The 13,375-nt window shown below is 37.5% G+C and overlaps 1 protein-coding gene across 2 annotated transcripts; it reads left to right on the plus strand.

Annotated features, from left to right (window-relative positions):
* Window positions 1-850: 850 nt before the first annotated feature.
* Window positions 851-12,806, plus strand: LOC111328735 (AMP deaminase 2). 2 transcript variants are annotated; one of them, XM_022933224.2, is made up of 15 exons: window positions 851-1,012; window positions 2,083-2,483; window positions 2,920-3,112; window positions 4,324-4,570; window positions 5,029-5,158; window positions 5,512-5,643; window positions 5,998-6,060; window positions 6,803-6,857; window positions 7,149-7,389; window positions 7,718-7,844; window positions 8,360-8,523; window positions 8,823-8,943; window positions 9,447-9,620; window positions 10,616-10,726; window positions 11,791-12,806. In XM_022933224.2, the coding sequence occupies exons 1-15, from the start codon at window positions 952-954 to the stop codon at window positions 11,941-11,943; spliced, it is 2,373 nt and encodes a 790-aa protein (XP_022788959.2). In that variant the 5' UTR covers window positions 851-951; the 3' UTR covers window positions 11,944-12,806. The 2 variants fall into 2 exon arrangements, with proteins under 2 accessions (XP_022788959.2, XP_088582814.1); XM_088726688.1 differs by lacking the exon at window positions 851-1,012 and having other exon boundaries at window positions 1,930-2,483.
* Window positions 12,807-13,375: the final 569 nt, after the last annotated feature.

A 13,375-nucleotide genomic window follows, 5' to 3' on the forward strand; every position in this document is an offset into this window, starting at 1 on the left:
TTTAAATCCCGTAAAGACCTGACTTTTTTTTTGGGTCTTATTTCACTATTGTTCAAGTAGTGTTCATTATTGCGATGACCACTTTCATATCAATTCACTGGCTGTAGCTCTTCACATTCTTTCTTTTTGGCTTATATTTTGCTCTTTTTTCTTGATGCTGTTCGACCATTCCTCCTGTTTTCTTTGTTTATTTATTCGTTTTTGTCCTGTTTAAGTTTTTTGTTTGCCGTGTCCGAACTTTTTCTAGCCCGTTTGAAATGGAGCTCGAGTTTGAAAGCCTGAGTGACAGAGAGAAAAAGAGGAATGCCTTACTCGCGCCTCCGCTTATATCGCCCCGTTCTACGAACTGAACACCAGGAATTCTGTCCTAATTATTCATTAAAACTATTTTAAGGTGCTTACGAAATGTTCCATTTTAAGAACAAAGCAAAAAAGAAACTTAAAAAAAAGCAAACAAACAAAGCTGACCGAAAACCAGAGGCTTCCCCCCTGTTAAAACAGAAACAATATCACAAAATCACTTGCGCAAGTCACGCATATGTTTCTACCATTTTAAGCTCCAAATTTCATATAGAAACATATCTGCATATATGAGACCCATCCCTTTCACCTTGACCTCTGACAATTATTAAATTACTCTAACAAATGGTTCAGAAACACCCTTAGACAAGTGACTCCTTGAAGTTTGTGCGCTTCTTTCTTTTTTATTTTTTTTGTCTTCAACAATAGGTAAGAATTTGAAAATAGGAACTTGCTTTAGTGATCAAATGCCGATTAGTATAAAACTGGCGCACTCGTGTTATTTATGAAGCTAGCGTGACTTCCGGTCACTGAAACATGCGATCGAGGTAACATCACAAGGAAAGCGACAGATCGACCGCCCATTGAGGGGAACCACGGAATTTTTTGATTGCGAGAAAAAAACCGTCGCAGTTGCTTGATCTTCACATAATGGAACAAAACGAGGCTGTTGTAGTCAACGAAGTAGGAAATCACGATGGAGATATTGAAGGTAAACAAATCGAGAGGCTAGTTTCTCGGTTTAGACGTCTATTTGTCAGTAACGTTATCAGATCGATCGCCACATTCGCTGTGGATTATTTTTAAATTTAACGTCAAGAATCATATGTTTTCATTCAAATTCATATTTCATGCTCTTCAAAATTATCACGAAAGGCAAATGGAAATTTCTACCGATATGGCGAGTAGGTAGGAGCGAGTCAACGACAACAAGATCACAAAGGTCTTTTAAAAACGGATCGATCGAGATTTATGTGAGGTTGAAAAAATTTCAAGGTTGAATTTAATTGCTTTAAATCTTTTTTTTTTCTCTTGGCTCTCTGTCGAAAATTAGGAAATGTATTGAAAAGAAAACAACCGTGGTCCGGATACAATTGGCAGTGCTACTTGCTCACTTATGTAATTCAAGTAGACTCGGATAAATACAATATTTCCTCCTTCCGTAAAGCGATGGATCTTTTTCTTCAAATTTCATGCTTCTTACAGAATTCGTCAGATTCTTACATTGTTTATACTTCGTGGTGATCATTGGGATTATTACTCTTAATTCTCATGACATCAAATTTTATCGCAAGAATTATTCTTTTCTGGTACAAGCTCCCTTGGGAAGGGCAATTGTTTTTACCACAACACTTACTTGTACCGTGATGAAATCAATCACGCATAATGATCCACTCTTCTTCTAAAATTTAAATGCTTTTTTTCACAAGTGTGTCTCAGGGGTAACTCAAATGATTGCGATCTGTTTGGCTAAAGAATTAGTTTTGGATAAACCCTCTCGATCTGGTATGTCTGATGTTTACACGGTTCAAGCCGGTTCGTGTTGACATATCTGCATGAATGGCTAAGCCAATAAGATCATTCGCTGGAAGTTCTTGAAAGATTTAAACCAATCACAAGCTGCGCTAAATGTTAACTTCATTTAGCACAAAATGGCAGACAAGAGCATAGTGGACGGTGTAAGTGGACAAGTTGAAAAACGTCCGAACTCACTGGAATTTCCCGAGAAATCTAGCCAAACTGCAGAGAATTCTCGCTCAAATGAACGTGTTTTCTCACCAGATTCGGCCAGGCGGCATCGTTTTTTCGCTGGGCCCTCAAAGTTTGCAGCAGTTGTTGGGCAGGTTATTGGACCGAAGAACCACAATGTTTTTCAAACTTTGCAAGAGACCTTGGAGGTCCTTAAGGATGAGGCCGAAGTATCGAGGGATTCACACAAAAAAGAAGGCCTTTGGTGTCACCCGTTTGAAATTCCTCGCCACCCCATAGAACAGATTCAAATGAAAAATGAAGAAATCGACCTGGAAAGACAACAGTCGAAGATGATAGAGGGTTTGACTCCAGATGACTTCTCAGAGATAGAGCAAGTCTTGAAGAAAGATAAAGACGATGACCTGGACCATTGTGCTGAGAGATTACCTTTTTATCAAAGGCTGTCTATTTCCGGCGGAGATATAAGCGGGGTATGTTCATTTCTTTGTACGGTGCACTCGTAGTCTACCTTCAATTCTCTAGTCAAATTTTTTTTAGTTACTTTCGGTTCTTAAAGATTTTCAGTAAATGTCCAGAAATAACCGTGGTGAGAGACCTGTCAAGCTCTTGTAAAATTATTGAGTAAGTCCTTTTTAGATTTTCTAGCTAGCATCAAGGCATTTCAAGCAAGGGCCACTACATTTTGAATCAAACCTCGGTGATTCCTATTACCCTTTAATTCCCAAGATCTGATCATTAATTCTCCCTCTAGCTGCCACAGATTTCCTATAAAATAAGTTATGAGAATGTTGTGTTAGGTCAAGATAGCAACTTCGTACCTCATAATTATATAATTTATAATATTCTTGAGGTGAACTCCTCAACAACTTCCAACCATGATTGAACAGAAAGTTTGTTTTGTTTCAGGTGTCCATTGATGAGCTGCAACAAGCAGCCAAGCTCTTAGTGGAGGCCTTGTTTATCAGGTCAAAATACATGGCCATGAGCATGCAAAGCTTTTGTTCCACAACTGCTCGGAAACTGAAGACTGTGCATGAAGATTTTGATACAGAAGCTCATTACTTTCATTTGAAGAGACCTTCCATTGATGATGATTTAGGTGAGGGCCATGAACCCTAGCTTTGCTATCTTTCCAGTCAGCTTTATGGGTAGAACATAAATTTAGGGATGAATGTACAGGAAATATTTGCGTCATTGTGGGTATTTCCTGTCTCTTCCTTGGTTGGAATGAAAGAAAGAAAGTTTGACATCCAAGTAGTTTACACCACAAAACCTTATCTTGGTCTCAACATTTTTTGAATGACCAGTGGTAAGGGTACTCTCCCAAGATGGAATACCAATCCACTGCTAACTGGGTTCCCTCTAGCATCTCATTAACTTAAAGTTTGTTCACAGTCTGCCAGTAGCCAAATTATTTATTATCCAACTGTGCTTCACATATCATGTGCAATATTTGTACTCTAGAAATATCTTCAAAATTCACAGGCACTGAAACAATTTGGCTTTTTGGATAATAAATCTTTTATTAGAATTGTTTTTTTGTGTAGTATCGCTGACTACTTTTACTCACAATTTGTATTTTGACTCGCCGTACGGGCTCGTCAAAATACGGCACAACTCTTAAAAATACTCAGCAATACTATACTATACAACAAAATGTCTATATATAATATACTCATGAGTATTGTGAAAAACTGAAAGATTAATTTTATCTGTGTTTTGGCCAAGTGATTACAGTTAACCCTTCAACCTCCAAGATCTGATTGTTAATCCTCCCCTCTAGCTGCCAAACCTCTTTCTCATAAATTAGTTTCAAGAACTTGGTGTTAGATCAAGATAACAACTTCTACCTGATAATTTTTTAGTATTCTCACTAACTTTTTGTGGAATAATATATGGAAATCAAAGAGAGACATTAGATTTTAATCACCTCAGGGAGTTAAAGGGTGAACTCGGTGGTTTCAAAACAAGCCAGCGACCACCGGAGTTCCGCCGGCTACTTGATTGTATGTCGCCGGCTACTCTGGTCATAACAGTCTGCTTGTGACAGACAATCTCGGCGTTATCACAGCCACCTACTTTTCCAGAGTCGGCTGCCTACTTCAAAACATTTTGAAACCCCTGTTAACTCAAAATGCAAAGCCTGGTAGCCATTGTTCATTTCCTGTTAAAGTGTTGGCTGCTAATTACTAGGTGTTTAGATTTAGGTGTGATATTAAACGTTCAGAAATTATGTTAAAGTGCCTTTAGATACATCTCACTGGTGTTTCTTTTTAACTTTCTAAATTTATTCTCCAATTTTTTCCAAAGACACCTGTCCTCTACAGCCATTTTCTATTCAGTCACCATACGATATTGAGATACCTGGCGACTGTGGTTATATTTTTGAGATGATTGATGGCGTCTACCATATCACAGCCTGTAAACGAGATGTCTCTGGTGACAGTGATTTTTCTGTTAGTGACTCAGCCCAGCCAGTGATGCACCCTGCTCCAAACCTGCAAGAATTTTTTGAAGATCAAAATATTCTTCTTGCTCTGTCAACTCATGGACCTATGTAAGTAGCTAGTTAGTAGATAACCATGTCAGTCCTTTTATCCCAGCATGTGATCGGCGTGTAATTTCTCCTTGTCATAGCATTATATTATCAAGCAAACAGATAATAGGAATACAGTAGATATGTTTATCAACTGGAAGACTTTTTCACTGATAAAATTAATCTTCAAATTCTCTGAAGAAATTTGGAAGGAAACATACAATGACCAAAAGATAGAGTTCCTTGGTTCTGTGAACAGTTATTAGTCAAGGAATTTATATGCAGTCAGAAAGCAAGCGTTACAGTCTTATTATTTGGGGGGGAGGGGGTAAGTAAACGTTGACGATTTCTTATATGAGTCTGTGAAAGATTCTTGTCACCAACTCTTGGCCTGAAGTAATGTTTAATCTATTTATGGTCACTAACATGCTTCATGAATTTACTCTTACTGGTTGTCTTATGTTTTTGCTTAATCTCAGAAAGTCATTTGCTCACAGACGCTTGAAGTACTTAGATTCTCGACATAGTCTCCACTCTCTGCTGAATGAGAACAGGGAGCTAGCAGCTATGAAGGATGTTCCACATAGGGACTTTTACAATGTTAGAAAGGTTTGTCTAATTCTTTGATCTTGCTCGTTTTTTATGCTTGCATTGCTGTGTAGTGGATTAACTTTCTCATTGGTCTAAGTTCTATGTTTCACAATAAAGCTTGAATTGGAAAGAATACTCATGGAAATTTGACAATGACTTAACTCTGCAAAGGTCAAAACGCAAAGATGTACCATAGAAAGAGAATAGGAGATTCAATAATCAATATTCCTTGAGTGTACATTTTTTTTTTTTTTTCAGCAGGAGGGGGGATGGGCTTTTATATGGAGCTGAATGCTCAATCAAATAAATATGGTGTGCTGTTTAAAGTCTATTATTGTCTCTGATGTTTGGGGCTGTATGTATCAACTCAGGTGGACACCCACGTACATGGAGCATCCTGTATGAATCACAAACACTTGCTGCGTTTCATAAAACGGAAAATGAAGTACAATGCTGAGGATTTAGTGACAGTGCATGAAGGAAGGGAGATCACTTTACGAGAGGTAAGAGTATGAAGTATTGCATTTCTTAGAGAAAGATGTGAGACATTTTTTTTCTTTGTACACTGTATACAATTTGCAGATCTATTATTATCCAGCTGTGCTTCGTAGATTACAAATAACACGGGAGATAAGTACAAATATCACTCGATATTTGTACTCCAGAAATATCCACGAAATTCGTCCATACTGAATTAACAATTCTGCATGTTGGATAATAAATCTCTTATTAGACGGTTTGTTGTGTAGCATCACTGAGTATTTTTTTGTAAAAATACTCAGCGATACTACACAACAAAACGTGTAATAAGATATATTTGTTATCTTCGTGTACTAAGTAATTCTTTTTTTCATCAGGTCTTTGCTATGTTGAAGCTGACTCCGTATGATCTTAGTGTGGACAGATTGGACGTACATGCTGTGAGTGTGTTGATTTATTATAACCCTTTACTGACCCTAATGTCAGTATGCATATTCTCCATACACTGTTCTTGATACATTTCCAAGGGTGCTGACAAGGAGAATTTGTTCAACAATCAAGAGCTTCATTAGTTAGTGATCATTTCCGTTTCCTGATTTGTGGGTGATAACGAAGGGAGAAATTGGATGTTAGTCACTCTCAGTGGTCAAAGGTTAATACCATGGCTGTGTCTCACAAGGACTGGGAACTACCGAATTCACGAATTTGATTGGCTGAAATCAATATTTAAAGCAGTCTAGATTTTCCCATCTAGACCAGCATCTAGACCGGTCTAGAAAGAAAAGTTACAAAGAATATATTATAATGTTCCGTTGCTTTCTTGACACAGTCATATAATGAACATCTTATTAACCAAACTAGGTTGGTCTGTATCCAGTGACCTTGGTCACTGGTACAGACCTCACTGCGTTCGGTCTGTACTGGGGACCTTGGTCAAGATTCTCTCATACAGACCTCCCGCTCGGTTAATAAGAAGTAATTAATGAAAACAATTTTTTTCTTGTAATTGCTAAGGAAATGCGTAAAGAAGAGTATAAAGATTGTAGATCCTGATATGAGGGTGTAAAGGCCTAATTAATATGTAAACCATGCGTGAACACTAAATATGCACTGCACTAATCAGATTGGAATACTTGACAAAATAATATACACTGAATACCTGTTCACCTTTACATATTTCAGGACAGGAACACTTTCCACCGTTTTGACAAGTTCAACACCAAGTACAACCCCGTAGGTATGGCTGATGCTTCTCTTTTTGTTTCCCTTTCACTCCCCAAGATCTTTACATCAAATTTCTACACTGCCTGCAATGCATTTCTCACAAACTGAAGCCCTGAGAATTTGGTGTTAAATCAAACAGTATCCTTTAGTTGATAGTTTTCTTACTTCTCCCAACCTTTCTGCTGGAAAATGTCTTGATTAGGTAAGGAGAAATTCCTTTGTGGTCACTGCTGACAACGAAAGAGTTGATGAGGCTGTCACTTGCGAATTTGTCCGCAAGCTTAATGATATTTTGTGCTTCTAGGTGAAAGCAGGTTGAGGGAGATCTTTCTCAAGACAGACAACCACATCAATGGCCGTTACTTTGCGGAGATGTTGAAGGAAGTCATAGCAGATTTGGAAGAAAGCAAATATCAGAATGCTGAATATAGAATATCCATATATGGGAGAGCAAAGAATGAATGGGATATCCTGGCTTCTTGGGCAGTTCAACATAACATGTACTCGGACAATGTGCGCTGGCTCATTCAAATTCCTCGACTGTAGTGAGTAATATTATTAAACTCTGTTTGAAAACTAATACCACTCTCTAGAATGTCATCAGAAGATTTTTTCAAATCCCTTATACAACAGTCAAATGCGGTATCAAACTGCAACTTAGTCCCTTGGTTTTTATGCTTGTGCTACAAGCCAACTACAATTTTATGGTTCTGAGTTCTCATCGGCTCTTTGTGATGTTTTCTCCTGTTCTGATTGGCCACTGTGATTACATGTATTTTGGTTTTGGTTCTATGGTGCCTGATAATCAAAATATGGTGTTGTCCAATTGTTGAATTTTGTGACTTTGCTTTGTTTTGTTTCTTAATTTTTCAGTGACATCTATCATTCAAAGAATCTTGTGAACAATTTCCAAGATATGTTGGAGAACATTTTCCATCCATTATTTGAAGCTACAGTCAATCCACAGGCACACCCAGATCTTCACAAATTTCTTACTCAGGTATTACAGCAGCTTATTGTGAGGTTTATTGTTAACCCAAATAGTGTGTAGTTTCAATTTTAACCTGGAGACTGAAGCTCAATGAATATTTTGAACATTTCAAAGATCTTACAAGTGTTGTGATGATTTGGTAATCAGGACGTGGAGGCAAATATTGATCCAGATTACAGTTCTTTTTTTTTTTTACCTTACTAAGGACTTCACTGTACAATATTTTTCTAGATATATCAAAGATTTTTTTTGTACAACAGTAAAGCAACAGGCTGTACTTGTGCTTCTGCCCTCTGTTCATACATCAGTAACAGTCATGGTAACAAAGGCTTGCATTAACAGAGAGAGCAATGTGCTCCAAAAAGTGAAAAAATGAGAGAGGAAACTTTATGAAACAGAAAAAAATGAGAGAAGGCTGTAAATATGTTGAAGGAATCATTGACACCATCAAATTTCTAAGGTCCCTTTTTTAAAATTAGTTAGCTGGAAATTCTGTGACAGGATTTCTTCTTCATTGTCAACAGGTTATTGGCTTTGACAGTGTGGATGATGAAAGCAAAGCTGAAAGTCATTTGTTTTCAACCAAGAGCCCTTTGCCTGTAGACTGGAACAACACAGAAAATCCACCCTATGCATATTACCTCTATTACTTGTACTCCAACATGGTGGTTTTAAACCATTTACGAAAGTAAGTCTCATCTTCCCAATTAACCCTTTAGAACCTAACAACGCTATCCATATTCCTCATACTCTTTGCTGTATATTTTCTTTGTTACTGACAAGGAGAATATGTTTGACAGTCAAAGGTTCTTAGGTTGGCAATGATGTCATTTTTTCTCATGATTTAAATGAAAAATTTAGCAGTACAACTGCGTGGAAAAATCAGTTGATAATTGTTCTTAAGGTTTATCAAAGGGTTACCTGCAATGAAAAATTATTTTCTATCAATTGAAAGTAAGTATGAACTCCTTTGTTTGTTGTTCACAGGGAACGTGGTTTTAACACATTTGTATTGCGACCTCATTGTGGAGAGGCTGGACCTGCCCATCATTTGGTGTCAGCATTCATGTTGGCTGAGAACATCTCTCATGGTCTTCTTCTTAGAAAGGTTTGTTGTTGTGCAAGTTTTATTAAATTATGAACATAGGTCTGAATCTGTATGTGGGGGTGGGGTTTCCTAATAGCCAACTCATTGGGGGAGGGTCAACACTTGGTCCGGTCATTCTGTTGTATTTTTTCAGCTCAGTACTGAAGTCCGACAGTGCTTCTTGTCATCCAGGAGTATTAGTAATGCACAGGTTAAGGTGATCTACGGCAGCTTGTGAGTTCTCTCATTGCAGTCTAATTAGCTTGCGAGCACAGCCACCTATCATGCTATTGGCAGCCATGTATTTTATGAAGTGTAACCCCTGGTAAATGTACCAGTGAATTGTCAGGGGTAGCTGACAGATTACTGAGAGATGAGACAGATTCACATCCCATCAAGGGGAAGAAGTAGTACTCATAGTCCTTCATGCTACAGAGACTAGTATTACATCTTTGCAATCAACTCAAGATAGCCAAAGAGGGTGTCCTAGTTTGATTTGAATGTTGATTTTGTTTTATTTGCAGGTACCAGCTTTGCAGTACCTGTACTACCTGGCTCAGATTGGCATTGCCATGTCACCCCTTAGTAACAACTCTCTCTTCCTTAACTATCAGAGGAATCCTCTTCCCGATTTCTTGGGGCGTGGTCTGATGATATCATTGTCAACGGACGATCCCCTCATGTTTCACTTTACAAAGGTAGTTTTTAGTGTCATTGCAACAGTATTTGAATCTCCATTTCTGCAGACTGTCTGGTTCTGTTTGTTCACAGATGACCAATTAGTTGTGCTGTTGTAAATATGATCCTTGAGATTAATGATGGAGTAGAAATTGTTTGGTCATTAACATCTGCCTGACCCACCATTCCTGTTGGCCACCTCTTTTTCTCTTTCTCTGACCAAATGACCAATAAAAATATTGAATGATTGACTGCCTGATTGACTGATTGAGTGGGAGAATGGACAAATGGACTGTCTGAATGATTGACTTACTTACTAACTGACAGACTGATTAACTTAGAGACCAAAACAAAGTAACTAACACATTGACTTATGTAACTTAAATGCCAGCAGATAAGCTGCACCCCACATTTGCCAACCCAAATTTTTTAAAAAATTTTTTTCCTGATCTCATAATCAAAGATAAGCCACACTATTGATTTGCTACAAAAATGTTTGGGGAAAAGGTGCGTCATATTGGACAGTGTTTACTGTACTTAGTGACAGACTGATTGATGGAGAAACTGTAAATTAAAGTAAATAGATAAACAGAATGACTGGCTGAGTTACTTACTGACTGACTCACTCACTTACCAACTAACTGAAATAGTGACTGGCTGATGAACTGACTAATTAACTGACAGATAAACTGAATGATAGACGTGCAGACAGAAAGAGAGACCAAATGAAATTTTAAAGTTCCTTTGACTATTCCGGACATATCTGTACGGTAGCTGGCATGTCCAAACTCGTGACTGGTTCTCAGTAGTAGTAAACTAGAGTTTAAAGCTTAAAGTATCCATTCTTTCAACTGGTGAAAGACAGTCCTCATAATTCACTCTTGAGAAGTTAGTGTCACATCAGACTCTATCATCAAGGTGATTGATGGGTAATATTTTATTCACCTTGGGCTGGGCTATGTGTTGGTATCCTGAGGAGAAACTGATCTTTTTTGTTCTGATTTTAAATCGTTAGGAACCGCTGATGGAGGAATACAGTATTGCAGCTCAGGTTTGGAAACTCAGTCCATGTGACATGTCAGAACTGGCTAGAAACAGTGTGGTTATGAGTGGCTTTGAGAATAAGGTAAGATGTTTCTCTGACTTGAGAGACTTTGTGGAGAATTTTGCCGTGATTAAGTAATGTGTTACAATCCTTTCAGGTAATAGCAAGGTAATTGTATATAACAAGTGACAGAGGTTTGAAAGAGGACCAAATTTTGTGCTAAAAAGATTGCCCACAATTTGTGGTCTTGGACTCAAAGGGTAGTAGAGTGGTCATATGGTTAGCACACTGGATTTCTTTTCTGGCTGTCCCACATTCTTGCTCTCCACCCTAAAACTCACTGAATTTGATCAAGTTTCCTGTGACTTCAATTTCTTTCCTGCTCTTTGTATATATACTGGTCTGCCTTCTGGCATTTGGGTTTATTAAAAACTACGTTAACACTAGTCTTATTTACAACGTGAATTTACAATCTGTTTGCATTTTAGGGCCTAGATTAAGCTTACTTTGTTTAAATCTGGTTTACTTTTAGATAGTAAATTAAGTGTCTTATTATGCTGTGTACACATATAGATGCTATAATAAATAAAAGAACATAGGGCGCAAAGCGTAGCCTATGTCTTCTTAACAAACGTACGTCTCCACAGATAGCTATGTTTATGTCTAAAAACTAAAACGATATATTCCCTAATTATTATTATTATTATTATTTGTGAAGGTGTAGTCTGATCGTCCGGGTGAGTGTAGTCCTGAGAAGGACTGTTGTCACTGCCACCGACAACAGTCCTTCTCAGGACTACACTCACCCGGACGATCAGACTACACCTTCACATGTTACCCCCGGGTTCAAACCATTTACTGCATTATTATTATTATTATTATTATTATTATTATTATTATTATTATTATTATTATTATTATTATTATCATCATCATCATCATCATCTACAGAGGTTGTGAACCAGGGTCAAAAATTACCAAAAAAGATGCCATTGTGATAAAAATTTAAGGTATTTTCTTCGAAACCAGCACAAGTTTTAGTTCAGCAAAACTTTTGACCACCAATTTTAAACCGCCTCCACCAGATTTCTTCTTCTTTCAGTGTATAAATGTGAACATATGAAGTATGATTGACATTTTGACAGGTGAAACGTCACTGGATTGGTGATAACTACGGCAAGGAAGGAACTGCTGGAAATGACGTAACAAAGACGAATGTTCCGGATATTCGGGTTGCGTTCCGTCACGAGACTTTGGTGGAGGAACTGAGCACGCTCTGCACGGCTGCACGTGTCTAGTGCATGTCTGCTCGTTTGCACGTATCCAGTGTGCGAATGCACGTGGCCAAATCACACCATTTTGGCGTGTAACAGGCATAGTCAGCATCCTTTGACATTATAGATTTCAAGCCAATCCAGACACTCACTCATGAGGATTTCTAGTTCCCTTTCCCTATCCTAACAGGGTTTGACAAGAGATATGAAAAAAATTATTGCGATCACGAGTCTTTAAAGTGCATTAATCAAGAATCAATTGAATGGAGGTATACGGGGCATTTGTACTTTATTTACCGTTATTAGAACGAAGTGTCCAATGTTTTCATGAACAAAAGAGGAAGATAAATTATCACAATCTCTAAGGTTTTACTGTAATGAACATGTTGTTTGCGTTAATTTCGCAAAAGGAACATGAAATTCTTCCTTAATTTATTGAAACTATTATAGATATGAATAATGTTCGTTTATGTATTAATTTGAAATAATTAGACATGTTTTATTTATTTTTCCAATGAGCGTTATGTGGCTTATCACGCAAGATATCACAAGGACGATGCAGCCACCATTATTTAAGTAATGTGTCCCCACTTATAACGGAGGAAAAATAGATTACTTACGAGCATTTTTTTTAGCTCGATCATTTTCTCGTAGACGTAATTTACGAATTGTATCACCCGCTCAAAATATTTGACATGTTTCTTTGGTATTCACATGAATGGTATTTTTGAGATGAAGGTGGAATGGAAATTAGTTATTGAGATTTTATTTTTAATTATAGCGCTATAATATGAAAAGCTGTGTAAAAAGAGAGCATATATATTACTTGTAATCAATTTCATTACAGATGTTTGAGCTCATCAAGATAAATGGAGAAACTTGTGTCAGTTTGTACATGTCATGTTTTAATAGCAGTACAGTAATGTCTTTTTTTACCCCTAGAGACTCGCACTACCCCATCAACCAATCAGAAACGAAATAATACCATGCTTCTTTGTAGAACTTGTAGAGTTTGAAAGACCGTTTCCTCATTTGGCTAGGCTGCCAAGTCTTCTTCGGTAGACTCCTTCCTACCCTCCCCCTACCCTACCCCATACCCCCCCCCCCCGATTCCCTCGTCGAGGAATTTGACTCTAGAGCCTATGACGTACTTTCTTTCGTTCGCGATCCAACCCTCCTCAAGTAACTCTGGTAGAGTCCGTTTTTAACAGACGGTTTTGAGGAAAAACTATTTGAAGGGAAAACAAAGTAATAATAACAAAAAGGAGTAAATATATTTTTGAAATTAAGGGGCAAATTTTAGAAGAGCGTAGAATGAATTTTCGCTTAAAATAAACTCGTATCTGAAAAAAAAAAGAAAAACCTATTTTCACCTCAGGGCATTTGAAAGTTTTATTAAATCGGAACGATGTTTCCAAAATTTCTGACGATTACTCTTCTCTTTAATGGGAGTCAT

Source organism: Stylophora pistillata, chromosome 7, assembly GCF_964205215.1.
Source record: "Stylophora pistillata chromosome 7, jaStyPist1.2, whole genome shotgun sequence".
Classification (NCBI taxonomy): domain Eukaryota; kingdom Metazoa; phylum Cnidaria; class Anthozoa; order Scleractinia; family Pocilloporidae; genus Stylophora; species Stylophora pistillata.